General features: G+C 39.3%; 1 protein-coding gene across 3 annotated transcripts in view; it reads right to left on the bottom strand.

Moving 5' to 3' along the window:
* SEMA4D (semaphorin 4D) overlaps positions 1-17,532 on the bottom strand; it is a 44,543-nt gene extending 27,011 nt beyond the window's left edge. For all 3 annotated transcript variants that reach the window (XM_082498049.1, XM_082498050.1, XM_082498051.1), the window contains exons 1-9: positions 17,477-17,532; positions 12,084-12,476; positions 9,623-9,768; positions 8,334-8,396; positions 5,777-5,875; positions 4,181-4,274; positions 3,126-3,239; positions 1,930-2,081; positions 1-176 (exon numbers count right to left, since the gene is read on the bottom strand). In XM_082498049.1, coding sequence (XP_082354175.1) covers positions 1-176; positions 1,930-2,081; positions 3,126-3,239; positions 4,181-4,274; positions 5,777-5,875; positions 8,334-8,396; positions 9,623-9,768; positions 12,084-12,177 — 938 coding nt within the window. In that variant the 5' untranslated portion in view covers positions 12,178-12,476; positions 17,477-17,532. The remainder of the gene's footprint in view (positions 177-1,929; positions 2,082-3,125; positions 3,240-4,180; positions 4,275-5,776; positions 5,876-8,333; positions 8,397-9,622; positions 9,769-12,083; positions 12,477-17,476) is intronic.
* Between the last annotated feature and the right edge of the window lie 5,770 nt (positions 17,533-23,302).

Raw genomic sequence — 23,302 nt, 5'->3', positions numbered from 1 at the left:
AGTTGCGGGGTGAAGACTCCATATATCACTGGCTCCTTCAAAGTCGGAGACTTGAGAATAAAAACATCGTTGATAATATTGAAAATTAAATTCTTATCAGGGATGGTACAAATCAATCTGGCCTTGAGAAAGGAAGTCCATTTTTTCTGCAAGGTCCTTAATCCTCCTTGGTCCCTCTTTTGATATTGAAAAAATAAAAAGGTGTTCGTGAGGAGAGTTAGCAGCGTTTTTGCATTTAAGAACCACTGCTATACATACAGCATGAAATTACTGAGCCCTGCTATTTTCTAACAGTTCGCCTACAGCACCATCAATAAATGTTAACACATTCACAAACAGAAAAGTAAGGAAGCCACAGAAAAATTAGTTGATTCAACAAAACTAATGCGGAAGGATTTCTGTCAACATATAGAGGTAAGACAAGATAATGAAACTTATGCAAGAACCGTATTTCAGCAACATTTGAAAAACTGAGATACACAATGTACCCTTAGAAAAAAACCTGCTTATTAGAACAAATAAAATAAACATGGAAGTATTATACTGTCCCTTAAAAGTGAAGTAAGTAACATTGCATTTGTTTTGTGACATCTAAATTGTGATTTAATTTCTAATGTTGCAATATGCACTTAAACTTACCTGACATTAATAATTTCATTAGAAGAAATGCAGCAATGGCTTAATCCTGCAAGCAATTAACACTTTTACTAAGGATTTGCAGTACCAGGGCTTAAAGAAGCCGAGATATATTGACTAGAAACATTTCCAAATATTTGATACTCAAGCTGTAGCTCTGTTACTTCTCTTTGAGAAGCAGGGCATATTTGAACATCATTAATATTTCCCATTCATTATCTAATGCTGTATTAAAGGAAATCTGCAAAATTTATGAAAACAATTAAGTATAAACGCTTACAGATTTGCAACCTGCCATTGATTCCTATTTCAAACAAACAGCAGTAATAAAGCTCTCATATTCTGTGATACTCCCCTTTTAAAGTGTGCACAAGCTGTCAGTGGGAAGAGGGCCATAACAATAAGCCCAATGTAAACCTGCCTCCAGCTGCTTGTTTAATGGAAATCTCAAGGGCATTAACTTGTTATTGATATTGACTTCCATGTTTAAATACAAAGCAGTAAAGTCAAAATAAAACATTTCAACCTCATCAAAATGAAACAGCTAGATAAATTTCCTGTTGGAAAAAAAATCCTAAGGAAATTGATATATTCCACTGAGAAAGTTTTTGTTAAATCAACATTTTCTACTGGAAAATACTTCTTTCATCAGCAAGATTTTTAACAAACACTCCTGAGTACATACTTGAATCAGCCTAACAAATTGAGGTTTAAACACAGCAAGTGTGACAGAATCAGGCTGCTGGTGACCGTTTTCCTTGAGGCTCTGGCAGCTTTAACAGCTTCACAGAGTCCCATCTGCTACACCACAGTCAAGAGCTATTCTACTGTGGACACAGCTACAGTTTTGTTTGTATACAGCTGCTTGAAAGTAACTTGATGAACATCCTAAATGCTCAGCTCCAACCAAAGTCAGTTCTTCCCAGGGAGCTGTACTTACAGACTTGTTTTAAAAAGAAATAAAAATGAAAGCCAGGGGAGGCACTTTTTCTGTTGCTGGGTTTTGTGGTGGTGGTTTTTTTTTTTTCCTCCACAGGTTAGAACCTTCAGATGTACTGAAATTTCACCACTATGCAAAATTAAATCAAGTATTTGTTCTCAAAGCAACAATTAGGCTTCCTCAGTTCTGAAGAACTGATTGAACTGACTGAAATTAAGATTTTTTGAAATTAAATTCATTAAGATTCACTGTTTGACTACTTCCATTAAATTGGCAGTAAGTCCATAATAATGCTTTTTAACACACACAAAATTCTAGCTGAATTAGTAAGAGTAAATTGAACTATGTCCCACCTTGCACACTCTAGCTATTCTTGGAATCATCAGTTTTCCAACAAATTCATACTCCACAGACACCTCAGTGAAAAAGAAGTATATCTTGTCATCGTCTCCATCTGTGCTGTTTTGATCTGCTCTTATCACATCAGCAAAAACAAAATTGGGCTCTACAGATAGAAAGAGAAGAATTTTATATTATATAGGAGACTACTAACTTCATTCCCTCTGGAAGTCCTCTTCTGCTGAAATCTCACACTGCGCTTACCTGCTCTCCAGTCACTGACCTGCCTACACAGTTTGCTGTTCATAATAAGAATAGAATTTCTATAAAAACAGAGATAGAGACCAAAAACCCCAACAACACAAACCCTATGTCAAGGCCCTAAGGCACCTAAGGGATCTCTGTGGTCCGATACATCTGTACTTCAACGTTCTTCAGTCCACACTCAAGAATGGTTTTCTAATGGACCTGGAGAGGTACCCTCCCTTGCCTTGCCTCTCTATTTCAGCTGTTACCTTAAATACTAAAAATGACATTACAACATGTACTACAAAACTCATTATCCTGTACTTTTTGGACATAATGCTAATTGGAATATGCTAATATTATATTATATTAATATATTATATTATATGCATATCTGCTAATATATTATTATGTATATTATATATAAAATATATGCTAATATTATATGCATATATTATTGTAATATGCTTTTGGAATATGCTAATTTTGGTCCTTTTTGGCAGAAAGCCACCAATCTCTGAGCATTCACAAGATTTGGTGAATTTTGAAATTCAGGAACTGAATTCATCAGGAACTGTGATCAGCTCAATTTGAAAACTCATTAGAGACCAAAACCATTCTCTTCCTTACTATATCATACCTATGTCACATTATTGCAAGAATGAACAAGTAGATATAAAATAAACTGTAGCCCTTTAACATCAAGTTGAAGCCTGTATGTCTCGAAGCTGTTTTCACTGTCAATGCTGATAAAATGTCCTTAAATTTAAAAAATAAAGTCTCTTGATGGCACATGAGGGCACACATTCACATGTCAGTGTATGGCGTACAACAAAATCCATTTTCTATGACATATTAGACAACTGCCCCTTACCCCAGGTAAGACACTTAAACTCCTCGTCTGTAAGCATGACACTGAAGAAGGAAAAACAATCTGGTTGGGCCAGTTCTTATGCCCACTTACCATTAAGCCAAGGTATTGCATACTCTGTTCTCAGAGGGCTCTGATGAGAGTGCCGTGAAATGATAGGTTCACTTCCCAAGAAATTGTAAGAAGTCCCGGAATAAAGCTCCTCATCTTTTAACACAAAACCAAGTATTTTAGACTTTCTTATGCACTGGATACCAAAAAGGGTACATGAATATTTCAGGAGACTATGCAAGCTTAAACTTCCCACAAGAAAAGATAAACAAGGATTTCCTCTAAATTGCCTCAGACATGTCTTCTGCGTTTACATTTCTGCTGACCATTCTCAAGGCTAACACTTCCACACTTGGGTTTATTATTGCTCTAACACAAGCAACCAGCAAAAGTCAGCATTGTTTTTGTGCTACTTCAACACTTAACACGTAAACCTACAGTTTATGTACAAAAATGCAAATTTACTTAAGAAATGCCACAGAAATTTTGGAAGTAATAATTTTACTCTCTTTCCATGCCACCATTATTCAAACTCAACTTTTAAGAATTTGGGCAACAATGCAAGGAGCGTGTTCTTTTCTTTCTCATTTTCTGTTTCATGTTACTTTGAGCTTCTCATTTATAATCTTGTGACAGCAGGGTACTGACATGAACTCTGGTTTCAGCAAATCAAGGTTCAGCGGTGTATAATTTATTACACTTGTAATATCTCGCTTCCCTATTCTGTCTCATGGATATGTATTCAGAACAGCCGAATAACTCTACTTTTTAAACTTACTGAAATTACAGTAATTGATACTACAAAGGCAAAGTACATTTAGACTACCTGGACTAAATATGTTAAACACCTGAAAACATAGTTTAAGAATCAGTATTTTAAAAGTTGTTTCCAAAGCAACCTAGAGTTTTAAGTTCTCCTTTTAAGAAACATGCTAAGGTTGACTACGTAAGTATTTTAATATTTACCTAGATACACAGTAGAGATGTAAAAATATGGACGCAATCTACCATTTTGATGTTGACAGACTGGAGGATGACAGCATAAAAGAGCGAACATTTTTATATGTAATAATGATGTATGTGAAGTCTGAACTTACCAACCATAACAGATGTGTAGCTTTGAGCAGGATCAAATGGACATCTGCCCTTACCATCTTCATTTTTACCTCCAAGTTCAAATGAAATTAAATTCTGCAAAAAATTAAGTAGAAAACTACGTAACAACTGTTTGCACCTTTTCCTTTCAAGCCACTTGACTCATGCACAGGTAACTTAAAAATTAACACTAAATAATCACAGAATCACAGAATGGTAGGGGTTGAAAGGGACCTTCAGAGATCAGCTAGTCCAACCCCCCTGCCAAAGTAGGTTCACCTACAGTAGGCTGCACAGGAACGCATCCAGGTGGGGTTTTGAGTATCTCTAGAGGAGACTCCACAGCCTCTCTGGGCAGTCTGTTCCAGTGCTCTGCCACCCTCAAAGTAAAGTAGTTTTTCCTCATGTTAAGATGGAATTTCCTGTGTTACAGTTTGTGCCCATTGCCCCTTGTCCTGTCGCTGGGCACCACTGAACTATATCATCAACTTCCAGCATCAAAGGCATTTTTTGTAAGATTATAAAAGGCATATGCATTTTCAGAAAAATCTTATCGAGTCCAGCAGACAGAAAGGAAATGTGATCCTATGATTTGTGAGGGCAGAAGCAGAAAAGAACAGAAGACAAAAAGATAAATCCAGACAGACCTCAACAAACAGTACCCAAAAAAGCCAGACAGTGGGAAAGGTAGAGAAGTTAATTGATATATGGAAAGAGCTAGCAATTACTGAATTAGCCTGCATAAAAATGGAGAGTTTTAGAAAGCAAGGCAGCTTTCTGAAGTGGATTTAGCAATTTTCAAGATCATGTTAAATTTGTGAGGTGGGGCACAATCCAACTGAATTTTAAAAAGCAAGACAGTACTTTGGCTACTACTTTATAAATCTCTTAAAAACAGAGGGAATGAGGATCAGGAAGATGGTGGAGAATTGTAGCCACAGTACTGGGGAAGTGATCAGTTATACTGTGTAATTAAGACATTGGAGGCTACGGGCAACGACTTCTGGCAATGTTCCAGAGGTGATGGCAGGCAGACTTGCAGGCAGAGGAGACAAAAAAGAACAAACAATTACAAGATTTCTCCATTTCAGAATTGTTAAGAGCCGCAGTAAGGAGAATGATACAAGAGTCAGCAGCAAAAAAAGGGAGTTTTGACTTTGTGCCAAGACTTCACTCTGAAGCATTCAGCACTATGAAGCTGTGGCATAGCCAGGAGCAGAGACAAGACAAGCAGAGATAGGAATCTGAGAAATTTCAGTGGGATTCAGTAAAGGATGGAAGTCACAAAGAATGTAATTTCAGTTTCAGAAATTGTTTTGATGCTAATGCACAATACACAAAGAATTATGAAAGCTAAGAAAAAGTAAATCCGCTGTTAAACAAGATGAAACAATAATTCAGTAAGCACTTTGAAAAAGGAACAGGACGGTTTATTTCCATACTCTATTATTACTGTAGGACAACATAATAAATGCTGCAAACATTACAACCAGCACTGAAACTGCAACAGTCTTTGGGAATGGAGATTAACGCGTTGTTTATACAAGCTGCTTTTAAGTTACAGTTGTTATTGGGTCAAAATGCATGTACATTCTTACCAGGTAATCACATGTTGGCTGAAACGCGTTAGTTCCACACACATAGAGAAAAGTATCATTCAGCTGTTGCAAGACACGCACATAATTACGACACTCTGTCTGTAATAGAGCATAAGAAAAGGACCAGTCTGATAAGCCACAGCTTCTGCATTCCGACATAAATAAACAATTAAAAGTTGTGCTGTCAGCTCGCCTGTTGCCACTACTTATGCCATGCTTCACCAGTAAGGCTGGGTGATACAACCACTACTGGGATGCCATCTCCCCACAATCTCCAGGAGCCCTAGTCCTGCAGCATTTGGTTTCCTACAGGCAGTAGTGCACAGCTGCCTCTGTACCTATCAGGGTAGTGTGACAAACTATCATATGCTCAGCAGGGTGCATCTCAAGTTGTTCCATGAAAGCACAAGTTCCAAAGAGACATGCGATCCATATTAATTAATTAAATATGGAGTAAGTTTTAGACTTTGTTATCCCTTGTAAGCCTAGATGAAACAGTAAGTGATAATCAACGTTGTTTCTCTCAAGAAACCTCTAATACTATAAAATTAGCTACAGCACTTTGTTACTTATTTCTGTCCCTTTTTTTCAGTCCTTGGTATCAATTGCTCTTTCATCCAAGGAAGCTTCTTAATTCCTTTCGCTCTGAAATAGAACAAGGAGTTTGAGCAACGCCTTGAATAAAGGATATGATAAAGTTTCAAATAACCAAGAAAAAGAGCTCTAAATACCCACTTAGATTGAGGGAAAAAACACTATCAACAACATCCCTTAATTCTTGACAGTACATAGCCAGATACCACTACTGTGCTGTAGTTCCATAAAATACTTAAGCAAGTACAAACACTGTCCTTACTCTTCTTTCTTATGAGCCAAACCATGTAACTGTATGGTGGGTTCAGTATGGCAGAAAACTGAGAGGAAAAAAAGAGCAAAACTGGTTTTCTGCCAGATGAGGTCCCTGAACAGCTGCTTTTTGCTGGCCCTGTTTTAAACAGCATAGGGGTAATGGGTGGGGGAGAGGACTGCCCATTTTGGTGTAAGAAATAGCAATAGGGGCTTAATACCTTGACCCTTTTGAAACTATTGCACTATGCAAAACAGTACGGCTACAATGTAAATGTGACTAGTAAAAGGTTATAAGCAAAGTAAGGAAAAAGCATGGCTGGCAGCTAGTGAGACTTGCTAAACTGGGGGCAGGAAAAAAAAAGGAAGAGAAGTTTGGAGCTCTGGCAAAGTACTTATTTATGGGATCTAACATCCCTTTTAACTAACACCAATAATCTCTGCAGAGGATTGATGGAGACGCACACACCATTCACTAAACTGTACATGTATGCAAGAAATTCACATCTCATATTCATCATGGCTGTATGTGACTATTGTTATTAGGAATCCCAACTGAACCTGGAGAACAAAAATAACTCTCTCCAAGTCCATCTTGAAGAGGCAGACAAGGAGAAAACAGACCTTAAATACCCACCGCACCTCGTGTTAGGATAATGTACTGATGGTTGTCAGCTGAAAGAAAGGCAGTGAGCTGAGCAGAGGGAGAGCTCACTCCCACCTCCAGAAGTCCTATGAATGCAGGATATCTATCAGCCATGGATGAAGCAACTGGGTGTTTTGTAACAGTAGCGAACCAAAGAGGCTGCAGGTTCGGGGGTGCCGATGTCAAATCTCTGCAAGTGTAGAGTATGGCTGCTTTTTGTATTTGCAGGGCTTGTAGCCTTCCACTTTCAAACCTGTGCTAAAAGCTTGACCATCAGTCTGTCTCAGCAAACCCTCACTTTAAGGTATCACTAAATGAAGTGGCACTACACCAGGGGAAAGGTATATCTACATAGAGTCAGCCACCTCAAGTAAACCAGCTCCACAGAAAGGCAAATTGAGTAAGCCAGCCTGCACACTGGCAGTCATGAGTGCATGGTTACCAGAAACACCAAGGGATCCTAGGGGCTGAGCTGCCTGCACTGCCCAGCTGGCAGGAGATCAGGCTGCTCAGATGCTGGGGAGCTGTCTGGGCAGTCTCACCAGAAACGCGCTACCCCAAGAGGCACATCCGCCGAGTACCATGATAAGGATATAGGTAGTTAATGAAACACTGGTGGAACAGCACTAACCTAATAAACAAACCCTATGCCCTAAAGCAAAGCAAACAAAATTTTCAGTCACTCTGTAAAATCAAATGTTGGGGAGGAATTATTGCAATAACAAAACACAACAGTTGCTATCAATTACCTCAGTGAAAGTAATACTGGTTTATCGTTTTAATGGAAAAACTTGTAACATTAAGCACACATCAGGGTGTGTTCAGATTTTCAAACATTCAAAGTATATTCACCAGCAAGAAATAATGAACTAAGAATTAAAAAAAAACAACAACAACAAAAGAAGACTAAGCATGCTGCAGTTCCTAAAGCTCAAGTTAATTAAAGAATTTAGGCGATTATTTGAAAATTTTAATTTCAAATAGTGGGAGCCTTACTTCTTTTAACATCACCCTTCTTGAAGTGAAATGTGTAACATCTTTCTCAAGTTCAATAAAAGTACATACCTGTTCTGATTTGCCCTTGACTGCACATTTAGTCCTTTTATCTTCAGTGACCTTCCAGTGTAACTAAGTGAAAAAACAAGCAACAAAAAGGCACATACAAAGCCTTTCAATTCAATGCACGGTCTGAAAATCTTGCAATAACACAAAAAAGGGCAATCCTAAGACTATCTGCAGCAAATGCAAGCCATTTTGCGCGTAGCTTTCAAAGGTTCAAAGCCATTCTTTCCCAGGGAGGTGACACTTCCAAATGCATGTGCCTTAGAGGGGCTAAACAACTGCTATTGTCTTTTGAGTTCATCATGATGCTGCCCCTCAAATTGCTAATGAAGTTGTCATTACCATATGCATTGGGGAAGCACAACTGTAACTCCTTGAACTACTTTTCAATTTTAAGTAATTCTCAATTTCATTCACACTTGAATGAAAAAACACTTACGGGTGGGAATCAGAGAAAACTTACTGGACCACAATTTACACTATACAGAGAAGTACAGCTTTGACAGTCACATGCACTCATAAAACAAGTTTTAGATGCTGGTGAAATTGCCCACCACCACCCATGAACATTTTGTTCAGATTAAAACATCATATGAGTGTCTTCCAAAATATCCTTGGTGGGACTCCATGCCGTGCCTCTAAGTGTCAGCCTGTGCTGCTGATGCGATGAAAAGCAGGAGCCTGGGAAGGACTAGAAGCAATACGATGTCAGCAGACTTCTACATGTTCTAATCTACTCTGAGAAGCCAGCGTCAGCACATCCAGAGTACTTTTCTGAGCAAGCTGGATCAGACCTGTCTGCACCACCGCTTGCTGTGCTGACACACCTAGAGACACAAAACAGAAGCTGAAACCGAAAGGACAGGGCCTTCATTTCATTTGAAGCACATCTGCAGCCTGCCACTCCTGAGCAAGCTCCAATTTTGCTTCTGTTTCAGATTACCTTCTGATTCAGATTAACAGGAGATGTCCCACTCCTGATAATAAAAATATGTATTAGAACCACCATTAGAGATGATACCCAAAGTCCCTCCAGTCTAGCATCCTATCCCCAAGAAGAAAATACCTAGGGAGACTTCTAATTACTTGTTTATATCTGACTTCTCATTTCTTCCTCTCATTTGATGGCATGTTTTACCCTATAGCATCTTCCAGAAATAGCACAGGAGTAGCCCACAGTACTTACTCTTTTAGGTACCTATCACCTAAAGTGCAGTGCTACTGGTATCAGGAAATTAAGTAAAATTTGGAGTATGATTTTCACATGGAGGATAATGTAATAAAATGCATACCTCATGTTGCTTTTCATCAATATTCACTGCATTTAATGCAAAGATCACTTCTCTGGCTCCTACATATAGAACATCTTTGTCTTCACTTAACAGCAAGGTTGAATAGTTTGACACTTCTGATTCATGAAAATGTATTAGCTGGACCTCTGTTGAAATGACAGAAAAATAGCACCACATGAAGAAACACGATCATTTAGGGTCAAGTTTATGGGTCATTTTTCTAAGTTGTGTTAACAGCTATTAGATATCTTGTTTAAAACAACAAAGGTTAGTTCGGACAACCCATGTAACAGATGAGAGACCCCTCAAAAGCTTGGTTCTGCAGAAACAGCAGCTCCCATCATCAACATCAAAATCACTGGTACCCACTTTCTCATTCAATTTCAAATGCCTAAATACTTCCTCTTGTAGTGATCCCTAACACTCATGTCTTCTTTCATTTTTTTTCTACCTGTTAATTCCCTTTTTTCTAACCTTCCACTATCCTGTCAGGTCCTTCCTGACTGCCTCCCTTCCACATACCCACTTACTGTGGAAAATTAGGTCAGTCACCACTTCCTTTGCAACTGCCCCAAACAAATCTCACAAAAAATCCTGCACCTTAAAAGACAGCACTTCAGCATATTACCATAGTAGAAAGAAGACACAGATGCTAAAAAGGAACCATTTACAGAGGGTCAATGAGCTAGTTTTGAAGCGGACATCAGAGATGAAACAAAATGCACGTGACAGAAAGAAATAACATGAGGGAAAACCAAGATGAAAATGAAGAAGAGAGAAAGAGGGAGACGCGGGGCGGAAAGGCAGTGGAATGAGGAAGCATGCAGACTGGAACAGAATGGCTTGGATAAAGATGACACAAAATGACTAATATACAGGAATATTTTTTCTGCATGTACAGCCATAATGGAAAAATGGCTGAAAGCCTGGGAGGTCATATTTTGAGCAAGAGACTACCACAAGATTAAGCATGGCTTTTTAAGGTAAGGGCAGAAAACAGTGTATTACTTCTCCCAAATCTAACATCAGAAATTACACATTTTCAACTCTAATATTCCAGAAACATTAATTTTAAACTAGATTCTCAAGCACGTCATTTTAATATCTTTTACTTGGCAGGAAAATTTTCCCCAACTGAATGAAATGGTTCATACAACTCCACATGTTTGTTCCTCCACCAAACTAAATTCCCCGTCCTATTCAAAGTAGCTTTGCATATTTAAATGCAACAATTTTTAGCAGACAGAGAAAAGGAGAAATAGCAGGCATGAAAATAAATTCAATTTGAGTAACTTGGATGTGGGTCTGCAATGCATTATGGTAATATCATTAAACAACAACTTCCCAAATTTTAACTATTATACAAAATAGGAGCATCAAGAAGTCTAAGCAGGAACTACAAGCCTTGTCTAGACCATTCTTTCTAAAAAGCTACATCAGCACCTCACTAACCACTATACCAATAAACAGGAAAAACAATTCCTACAATCATCTCATAAATCAGCTTATTGTTAATACATTCTTAATCTCCATCTATCTTTTCCTATACTATGACTGCTCAGTATTTAAAATCTTTATTTAAGGCTACTTTTTCATACTGCCCATATACTTGTCTGGTTTTGTTCGGTTCCAGCACACTTGGGTAAGTAACTGTTGCTAACTATTAGTACAGGAGGAAAAAAAAAAAAGGGGTGGGGGGGGAAGATACGAACAGCATCAAATAACTACTCTGTAGTCCTTGCTTCAGAGTTCTCTTCAGACCCAGGCTAAATTATTAAACTACAGGCTAAAGGATTCTCTGATCCCTATTACTTCACTTTGCATCACATTTGCTGCATCCTGCTAATTGTATCGGGACATTATGAATATTTGCCGCAACTTCAAATACAGGGGAAGTGGTCTTCTGTAAAGATTGCTTCAACTCTAGGCACCATACAACACTGTCAGAAGGAGGCCAAATGCTTATATTTCCTTAACCTGGTGATTTATTTATTGCACAGGATGGCTTAGTGTCAAAACACCTCTCAGTCTGAAAAAGCATTAAAAGATTATCAGCTGGAGAGGTGCATTTTGCTAGTATGTTCAGACTCAAACAAAGTAAAAATAATTTGATTAACACAAAATACACCTATGGGGTTTTTCCTTTGAAGCAAGCTTCAGCTGCAAGATCATTCAGCAGAGAAAGTCAAATTTGGAATTCCTCCTTTAAAAAGCTATATTTTCAGAACTGCTTTCAAGCAGTTAACCCAGTCCGATCTGAAATCAGTTAAGCCAGTGCCTGAGTCACTTTCTAATATTCTGGTCCTAAACACTTCATAAGCTGCACAGAGCCAGCAACACCTGAACAAACTTGCAGCAAGCAGGCTGGAAAAACATACAGCCTCAATGAGTTTCAGATCCCACAGAAACACTAAGGTTGTGGCAATGTCCCATATTACACTACTTATGTTTCTCTTCTTACCTCTGTGTTCCCAAGTGATCCTCGGTACTGGGCCAAATGCTACTGCCACTTCCAGTAACAAACCCCAAACTGCATAAAAAGCACACAGAGCCATCTTCAGTGTCTTTGTTCTTCAGGGCTCCTTGGATAACTGCGGCAGGTAGCGTTTCTTCCAGTGAAGAAATGCAAATCCCAGGGAATATTAGAGAACAGGCATTTCAGACCTTGAGAGCAGTGCAACAAGACAGGCTGGAACAACCATACAAGTACGTGATTTTCAGCAGATCACTTAAAGAGAACACACATTTTCCAGGATGCTGCACACAGAGACTGCCCACACTCTCCACAGGCTGCAGAGCTGCTGAGAAGTGCGACTGAGCGCATTCTTCTGTTTCGTTGCAGAAATAAATGATGCTGTGGAGAGAGGAGGGGAGCAAGAAGTAGAATAGAAAGCAAACTGAGTACTGCCAAAAGTAGCACATCACATGCATTGATCTTGCAATACTTCTACAACAGCTGTCTGCATAGCTTAATTTGGATAAAGAGTACATTAATTGGTGAAAATATGATTCTTAAAAACAATCCACACATTACATGGCATATAGGCAATAATTGGAAGCAATCATTTCAATCTAGAATGCCACGTATAAATATTTTGGACTGCCACTATAAATATTTTGGACTATTTTAGCAAAGACTTTCCTGCTACTAATGGACTCAAAGGTGTGCAGGTATAAGAAGAAATTCAGCTACAGAATCAAAGAGCACTGCATACAGAAATAAAGGGAGAAAATGCTTAAATACTACAACTGCTAGATGGTCCTATGAAAGTGACTCTGTCTCTGAGCCACCCCATTACTCTCACGCCCAGAAAGGGCTCTGTCCTCAGTGATCAACAAAACCATTCACTGCTTTCTACACCATCTTCCACGAGTCTCCACTGCTCCCGTCTTCCCACAACCACTCATAAGTCAAGGCTCATTTAAGTATTTACCAGGAGAAGCAGATGCACTCACCTATGACTAGATTACTGCATGTGGATAAATTTTGAGGGCTGAACACTCAGGGGAGGTGGAGGGGTGAGAGAAGTACATTGTCCTTTGCAGCAGGGCATAGGAGGTGCTAGACCGCGCCACAGCCTGAGACACTAGTCTGACACTACTAAGATACACCACAATCCAAGAGAACTGTCATACCTAGAGGTTATCCAGCATGAGGGCAAGGGAGGGTTACAAAATACTCAGTAGCATCCACAAGCAGAACAGAAGCAAAAAACTAAGGCGAAGCTGCAGCAAGAACATCTCTAAGGACAAGCGACAAGCGTGATGCTGATAGCCTCTTTGGGAGGGAGAGGGCCTGGGTTTACACAGGTAAAGGCAAGAAACTTCTGGGAAGCACAGCCAGCGGATATACTATGAACAGAAATCTAATGTGGCTGAGTAGAAGATGGAGACAAATACATTAGAAGCTTTTCCACATGCTTTACTGGATGATCACAGGCAAGGTTAAAAAAATACCTAAAAATCTCTTATTCCTACAAATCTTTTTACTACTAAGGAAAAACCACACAAAACCAAACTGAACCTGTGACTTAACTAATTTTTGGTATTTTTTTAGTTTTGGTAAGCACTTTGGATCAGATCCAACTGTTTGTAATGGAGCATATAAATAATTTTGGAAGATTAATTAAAAATGTAAAATGACAACAAAATCTGAAACAAATTACATTACCTTCTGAACACAACAAAAGGTCTGGTTGGGTTAGTTAGCGCCTGCTTTGCTGTGTGGCTGGAGAATTGCTCTGACCACGCAAAGAGCAGAAAGCTGTCATTTCATTCTCACTGTATAGTTTAGCAACACAGGCCCTTTTTCACATTAGTAAGTTTCACTTATGGGATATTATTTATCCATCTAAGGTAAAATTTTGCATGTCAAAAAAGGGAGTGAGACATGCCCAGTCGTGCAAGATCCACTTTGTTCTCGTTCCTATTAGTTTAAATAGAGATGAAAATGCACTCAGGACCTTGTCCTTTAATTTAGCTTTCAATTTAATTACTCTCCCCCCTGCTCCCTTCCCTGTGCTGAAAATTACCTGGAATAACTCCTTCACTGACATCCACTGGGAAGTCATCCATAGTCTAATATGGACCTGTTTTTATATAACTCAAGGGGTAGAAGGAAGGGGGGTAAAAAAAAGATCCAGACAATGGCCTAATTTCCAAATTAGCTCAGTTCCATCAGTGTTCACTGGCTTTGATTAGATCTGAGTGCTCTGCATTTCTGAAAATTTAGGTCTCTTAATGCTTTAGGTTTTACTCCTAAAAATGAGCCACAGTTTGCTTGAAAACAAGAACACTTAAGATGCAGAAAGAAACTTGAAATGCTCTGTTACATAATTAAACTCAAAGTGAACACAGGTCTACTCTTCTGTTTTCTGTAAAACTGCTGAAAATTTTCTGAGGTAAATTTAAACCAGTAATTTTAATTTAGGTACTATGATGATGATGATGATTTTAAATCAATGTAGAATGACGAACTGCAGCAAAATAATATGTACACTACTAGCATGAGTCTTCCATGATGCTTGTATTGATTGTGACTAAACACAGGGCAACTATACAAGAAGAAACAAGCAACAGATCTCCTGTCAGTTCGGCAGAGCACAGCTGGAAGTTCAGAGCTACGAGCATTCCCATCGACATGCAGAATTTTACTGCACAGGCAGAGAAACGGGAAGATACAAGTTTCTGCTCTCTGAGAGGACAGAAAATCAAAACTGTTAGGAAAAAAAAAAATCAGGCTGCCCCAGTGCTAATAGGGAATACTAGCAGTAATTATGAAAGCAAGGAGTTGTGATGGCATATCTTGACTGTTACCAAGATCAAAAAACATCTGGCTCTCACATTGTCTGTGTCAGCAGGCACCAAAGAAACACTGCTGCAGTCCACCTCCTAGAAAAATACAAAACACTAGCCCTGCAATGGGAAAAGCTGAAAAACCAACGATGGGAAGGAGACTGCCATCTTTCCCGTCCTCCAGGATACAGAAGCAAAGTAAGCAAAGTAAGCACAAAGAGGTATTTGTGAAGATAAAATTGCATCTTTCACAGATGTCAATTCACTAACCCTTATCAGTACCAACCAATAAACTGAGTTTTAATAAGCAATAAAACACAACATCTAAAACCCAGAGGTCAGTGTCTTCTTCCCAATCAGCATGGTAAAACTGGATTCAAGTGTGCATCTTGTATGCGCGATACTGCCACAAGTTATCTAAATTCTGGAATTTCAAAGTTAGGAAATGCCCAGTTTTGCAACTCTGGTTTTGAAATCTTTTTTTATTGAGAAGTTGCATTGTGCAACGTCTGAATTCTGCTCAGTATTACACAAATTGCCAAATGGATCTATCTTCATCTTCTCTATAAAGGCTAAAACTGCAGGAGAATTTACTGACACACCCGCAGCAGTCAGCGTTATAGCTGGGGTCCTTGCGATTCCCAAGACAAGACAGTTAGCATGACAGTGTACCCAGCCTCTCCCTGAAGAATGAAACAGTCACTGGTCCTCCTGTCCTAATCTTGTCACTCTTTTCATGACTCCCCAGGCACACCAAGTGTCCACATAATTTTCCTCCCATTTTTGTATTGCACTTTATTCCCCTCCATGGGGTTAACTTTTCTTGCAATCCCCCACCTACTCTGTGCTTAGGGTCCCACCCGTGCTGCTGCCTCCTCCTCCTCCTCCCCAACACAAGCAGCACACAACTATGGGACCACAGGTGATGCAAGCCCCGGTGACGCTGTCAGACAAAAGACCACCTTCCTTCGGGCTAGAAGGAAGACCTTCTAACATAAATACTTCCCTACCTCTCCCAAAATCACTTTCACACCACTCGCTCACTGTCTAGGCACAGCAAACAAGGGCCTCACAGTAAGTGACAAGTGACTGCAAGGCACCCCTCCCTGCCCGCTGCCAGCAGCAAAATAACATGGCAGGTTTCCCAGGCAGTCTACGCTGCTGTTTTTAGATATAAATAAATAAATAAATAAATAAATAAATAAATAAATAAATAAATAAAGTATGCGTTTGTAAAACTTGTAAGTTACTATGATGAAGGATATGAAACTCAATATGCTGATACAGGCAAGTTTTCAAGCAAATTGCTTCCTCCAGCAGAAGGGGGGGGGGTTAAAGGATTCATCTGTCAGAGGGCATAAATTGTATGTTCTCCCAAAATAACTTTCTTCAAAGGCTTTTGAAAGCTTTAATAGAACACAGACCTGCTTCAGGGTTTATTGACGCCTATTTGATAAGAAGATATTAAGACTTCATACATGAAAAAAACAAACCACAGAACTCCCACTGTGAGATTTTGCTTAAAAGTGATTTTTCAATTTGCCCAAAGTTTTGTTTCCAAAAATTGAAGAAAAAGTTAGCAATGCTTGTATTTAAAGTAATCAAAATTACACAATAAGAAGTGTAGAATTTACCCTTGACAGCTGAGTTTTATTTACATAGTTTGTTTATTTTAGACCAGTAAGGACAGGCTAGATATATCATTTGCTTTAGTTCTCACCCTTCCAAACCTCAAGCACCATGCCATTTTTAGACTGTCTCATGGAAAACAATTTTTACAATCTTCTTCTTATGATACAGTACGTATAGGGCAATTTTCTGCTGAGGTAAGTTAAAACTTTAAACTAGCAGATCTGTAGCCCTTTATGACTAACATACATGTAGTTTCAAACTGTAACCAAAATACTTTGCAGTTGCTAGGTGCTTAGAAATTAGATGAAGCTTTCTAAGATAATTTGATGCCTTCTTTACCTCCACCACAAAGCTGGTGGTGGTGCACCCTAGAAGAGGATAAAAATTCTGAGGAAACTGAAATTCCCAGTTTTAGACCAAAACCTTCTGTAAAGACAGAAATTTAATATTTTCCTGAGTCTGCATGATAAACGTGCCATCGAGTCGTACTCGGAAAACTAACGCTTGATCTTAAAGCACAAAATATTTATAATCTTCAGTGGAATACTTAAAAAAATACTTTTTGTGTTGAACTCGCATTCCTGTTCTTTTCTTTACTACTATGCACCTTTTTTTGGGGAGAGCTACAATCCTGAAAGGGACCTTTCAGTGGTAACTAAAGCACAGGTAAACATACAGTATGTTACCTAGTGAAAAAAGTCCCTTTTCTGCTAAGTTTCTTGAGAAACTTTGAACTTTCTGATCTTGAAGTAATAAATCAAGCCTATTATTAAATCCTTATTTATGTTTTGCCATATGAATTAAGTTCCTAGTGTTCTTGCAGTGTATTTATTTTTTTCACTAACAAAGACACCCATAACACAGCCACCACGGATCCACCACAGCCCCCTTACTGTAGGGGGGTGCTCCTAGTTTCACTGTATGTACCTGCCACGTCTTGGAGCCTCCCGCACACCCCTGTAGCTTGGGAGCCGTCACAAACACGTCCTTTCTGAAAGAGATAAGAAACAGGGTTTGGCATCATTACCACATAAACCTGAAGGGCAAGTTCTGATATGGGAAATAAAATAAACCCTCCCCAAAAAATTTGGCTTTTATTTCCCATATTACTACAGCAGATCATTTCTGATGGAAACCAGAACTGGTATATTTGCATCCAACGAGCCAAGATCCTGATGCTGCACTTAACACAAAAAACTATTAAGCAGTCCTGATGAAAAGCATACACACCAGCCCTTTTCAAACTCAATTTATTTCCTCTATCCCAAGATGGCTGATAACTATTCCATACAAAATTCTTTAGCGTTTGTATTGCAGTAGCAATTATCAGTCCTGGTAATAGTCTGGGACCCCTCTTATACTGATACGGAACATACACAGAAAGCTCAAAGGTTAGACACCAGCCAGCCCCACAAACAATTACCTTTACTAAATCCATATAAAGCAGTTCCAACACTCTCCTGCATTACTGAACGACTGTATTACGCACAAGCTTAGAACAAGTATATCTGGATATTTATGACGAAACCTTGTGCATCGGTATTTATTTTGGTGTAATCAAAGGAGAACAGTGGGCCACTCCAAAGCAATCCCAACAGGGCACATGATACATTTATCCCAACACTATTCTAGGTAACATACTCCTAAATATACAGACTTATAATACCGTTACATCAGCTTGTATTTAGCATATATACTTCCTACTGTTCACCCAACTGCTTTTAGATGGGTTTGGGCGACCTGAAGGGATAGTGTTTTTTAAATGCAAGTCACACAGCTCTGATCTGGATTTCACTGAAGTCAACAGTTAAGAGGGTTCCCACAAATCCCAATGGGAAGAGGGTGTACCCAAAACCACCACCACCACCAACAACAACAAAAACAAAATTCTCCATTGCACATCTGAAGGCTTCACTCTTGATCCAGAAGATTCTAAAGGCTCACAAGACAGAAGGCCCCAAAAGAAACAGGCCAGACAAAATTACAAGAAACAGCTCACTATTGCAAGTCTTTAAGGAAAGGGAGAGCCCATACAAGGTTTTTTCAAAGGCACAGTGTCTGCCCTGGCCTTCAACAGCACACATTTTTGTGGCTGCCAGTATGGTAGTACGTATCAAACAAGTACACCAAACCCATTTTTCCTTACAAAAAAATCTTTTAAAAATCTTTTGGATCTTTTGTGTTACAGAGAGGGAATCTAGTCTGACTCTCCCCATTGCCCATCTATGCTGGTATCTGCTGGGTATTTTTCACAAGCACTAGCAGGATATAACTGACTTATTTTTGCCATAAAAACCACCTTTCATTCTGCTGGAGAAAACAGAGCAGGCAAACTGTGAATCATCCAACCAGTTATGAACCCCTCCATGAACCAGCTTACACCAGACCATTTCTGTGCCTGTAGCTACCCAATATTTAAGTGGAGAATTAAAGTTTACAAAAATTGCTGCTTGCCACAACAGGCCATCCATCACCACTGTCACTATCACTAACCAGAGTTTTCAGATCCCAGCATGCCTCCTTACAGCTTACTGCTTGCAAAGCAAACAAAGGTATAATAATCTATTTTAGCTGTAGGTACCTCAAGGGGAACAGAAAATTCTCTTCTGCATCTGCTGAGAAAGGACTTCTAGAAGTCCATGGCTTGCACAAGCACTTTGACTGTAACAAAGCGCTTGCATCAAAATGGCTATCGTAGGTGTCAAACTGCTCACGAAAACCCTTGCAGCAAATCAGCTGACATGCAGACTCCACTAGCTCTCGAAACAGCCTGTCACGGAGACCTCCGCATCTCCCCAAATGGTTCTGGGTTTCCAAGCTAGGGTCTGAGGCCACTGGGGATGCAAAAGCCAGGTGGGCAGGCAGCTGGAGCCCGGGCTAGCTCCTGGACAGACCCTGGATCTCCACTAGGGTGGGGAGAGGCAGAAGACCTGCAAGGACTTCGATGCTGCAGCACCTCAGCTCAAGAACTTGGCTCCCAAGAGCAGTGCATCCCTCCTCAGTCTGCCCCTTGGGAAGGGGCCACTAACCATCGCTGTTTCTGGCAGAGAAGCCTGCAGATGTGGGGCCGGGTGTGAGGGTGGCTGGGCTCAAGTGAAGGGTGATTTGCAAGTAGGGGCTGATTCTTCTTTGATCAGCAGCCACCGCTGGCTGCCTGTCTGGACAACACCTGTAGTCATGCTACGCACATGAGTAACTACTCACAGCTTGCCAAAAGCTATGACATAATTAAACCCTTTAATCCAACCAGGACTTGAGTATGAAATTAACATCTGTGTAAGCACTGCAGGTTTGCAGGCACCCTTTGGGTCCTCATTTGACCCATGCCTCAACAGCTGATTCTTTAAAGCAGGCACTGCAGGAGCTCCCTAAAACCCAACTGCATATAAGGTTTAAGACTGAAAACCATTCTTCAGCATGGTTTTCAGGGGAAAAAACCCTGTTTCTTCTGGTACCAATTACTTCAGCTGGGGGGGAGGGGGGGTGGGGTGTACAGGAAAAAAAAACACCACCAAAATTACAGCACGAAAAGCTCATTATTTTGACAACTGTGACTAAGTCCTCAAAGATTAAAGAAAACACCTACTAGATTATAAATGAAAGACAGCCTAGAATACATTATGTAGAATAATATGATAGTCACCTTAAGGAAATTTTTCATAAAAGAGCCGCACTCCTTCATATATGTACATTTGCATATATTTAATTTATTTATTTGAGGACTTTCTTCTAATCTGTCAAATTCCAAAGCACATTAATCTATTACAAGGTATTTCTGGCTGTCACAGACTACTTGCATTTAAAAAAAAAAACCAAACACACAAACAAAAAAACCCACCCCAAAACCAAACAGATAACTTGTATTACTTCCTCCTACATATAAATTACCATCCAGATCAGAAGCATTTCTTTAATCCTCTATTCAAGCATACACCTGCTGTAACCAGGTCCTAGGGATTCTAAATGAGAACAAGAAAGGAAATACAGAAGAAAACTAATTTATAAGTGAATTTTAATTACTCAGAGAGCTCTTTGGGAGACCATGGAGGCAACTTTCAAGTTTGGGAATGTTTGTAGTGTTACACCACTATTCACTGGCCCCAACAAAAATAAAATTTCCAGATAACACCTTAATGATTGCAGCTAGAGGTATATTTGCTACACATATCTCAAGTCAGCCACAACTTATATGTGCTAGCTTTCTTAGAAAAACTATTTTAAATGCTCGTACGGAAGCCACAGGTAAAGCGAACATATAGCTATGAATAACTGTGCACGTTGCCCACAAACAGCACGCTGAAAATGTTCCTGTGAATGCTACCATATGTGGTTTTAGAGTTTTAAAACGAAGTATTTACACAAAAAGGTAGGCTAGACTACAAAATTTTAAAACTGTGCATATTAGCAGCACTTTATTTTAATAATTGTGTATTTGACATATCAAAATATCTGTTGCTGACTGCAGCAATTTCCACCCTCTCTCGATGGGACTGGTGATGATGCCTGCTAATTACCTGGTCAAGACATTGGGGAGAGGGGGGCGGGGAGGGGAGTCAAGTAACAAACGCACTACAGGATTTACACAGCCAAGCCTCAGATGTTTTTCCCCTTTCCCACTTGCGAACCTTCACTTTTCATAGAAACATCTTTATACCACAGAACCATTTACTGGCTTATCAACATCCCCCAACTTTTTCTAAACATTATGATAAAGGAGAGATAGGTTTGCCTCGAGCCTGACTTTATGTGCATGAGCTTTAACCTGCAGCAAAGCCCTGTGCTAAACCAGGTTTAGGAACAACAAAGCAGAAAAGCCCTCTTATGTCTCAAACAGTCATATTAATTTAGACCAAATTGGGCTGGAATCTTCAGTTTTCAATTCCCCTGTTAGCCTGACACTCCTCAGATCTCACAAACACCCTCAAAAAAGTCAAGAACAACAGAGAGACTATCGTGGAGGTAGAGACCACAGGACTGCTATGAATCTCTCCTATGTCCCAATGACAAAATACAAATAGTGAGGTTGGGCCAGCTACTGCTGAGAGTGGAGTTCCTCTGTTTTTAAGGATGTTAAGAGAAACTGTCATTAAGCAACCTAACTTCCACAAAACTGGATGGGAGCTTTTATGATATTATCTATGTATCCCTAACCTTCTTCAGGAAAGGATATGAGTGTATTTCACAATTCTAACTTTCCTACGGTTACAATATGATACAAATATCAACACAAGATTATTTTAATAAATCCAAAATATGGTAGTGGTTCTGAATCAAACTCTAATAAAGACAGAGGGTACCAGCACTAGAACTGTATGAGACCAAGTGCCACAGAGCACTACAGAAAGGAAAGGAGGATGCTCAACTGCACTAAGAAAATAGCAAATACCAGCACTTTGGTTTCAGATTGAACTTTCTAAAACACCCTTTAGGGACATTTAAAATTTATATGTACTCAGAACAAGATGCATTTGCTTAGGGAAGCCAACGTTCTTTCAGAGACAGCATTTGAATATTTCAGTCAATAAACAACGTAGTCTTTGAAGAGCAGAGGTCACCGGAAGCATCCCCATATTCAACACATTTTTACTTCAACAAGGTCAGTACAAAGGAGACAATTACCCCTCCTCTCACCATAGAAGCATCATCCTTAATTAACGCTACAAGGTCTCTTTCTATCAGAAAAAAAAGCAATCCAGAAAATGATTTGCTAGTGCTAGAACCTGAACAAGAAGAAACAGCAGATGACCCTCCAAATACTCTAAGTTTTCAATGAAAAATAATAGAAACCAAAGTTTAAGTTCTGCCCGTATTTTTGGTTAACATTCTTTAACAGAATGAATGAAGCCCACCGCAATAAAATCAAGGGTTAAAACCAAACCAAACCAAACAAAAAAATGCCCAAACAAAACACTCAAAAACCCACCACACAACAACCAGGAAGACTGTACTACAAGCTTTGGTTCACAGCCGTATCTTACTGAAAAGACTATCCGCTGCCAATTAAGTGGAAACGCCTCATAATATTAAAATGAGAAGTGAATGAACATCATGTATTTCCATATTCACTACGACAATATAGCAACCCAGAAAAGCTAAAGCTAAAATCAACGTGGTGTATTATACCACCTAACTTCTTACAAGCTTAGATCCCATCTTTTGTCATTTTTCAACTAGGTATTACTCCAGCATTTCCTTTTTTGACTTTCTTTGATTCTTGACATAAACTGCACTTACCACTGTTTACAGGTGACAGTCTGGATATATTCAAGAGAGTTATCTGAACACTAAGATTACAAAACACCCAGGTGATAACTTCACAGTGTTTCCCATATTTAGCTTTTTTCAATGCTGTCTTGACATTTTTCTTTCTCACTCTTGCCTTGAGAAATGCATGGCCTCTTTCAAAAAATGCAGGCAATAAGAAAACATAGAAATGAGTCCTCAATGCATAAAGAACAGAGTATTTTACCATCATTCATAACAGTGTAAGAAAACCCTGTTATTCAGTAGCAGATTTGGGCTTTTCAGGCTTTCAAGACAGTTTAACAAATTGTGACAGTTACTGACAGGTGCCAGACCTTGAAGTTTCTTGACTTTCAGAGGAGGTAAATACAAAAGCCACCTTGTCCACATGGCAGAGGTTTTCAGTACCAAAACACCCTCAGCCAGTTTGCCCACTGAAACATCCAACTGGATGTACATTCCCTACACACTGCTGAACAACATGCACTGCTCAGGTGGGAACCTATCAGG

Source organism: Vanellus vanellus (genome assembly GCF_965231255.1).
Source record: "Vanellus vanellus genome assembly, chromosome: Z".
In the NCBI taxonomy this organism is placed as follows: domain Eukaryota; kingdom Metazoa; phylum Chordata; class Aves; order Charadriiformes; family Charadriidae; genus Vanellus; species Vanellus vanellus.
The sequence above is the reverse complement of the archived record's forward strand: the minus strand, read 5'-3'. Positions and strand labels throughout refer to the sequence as shown.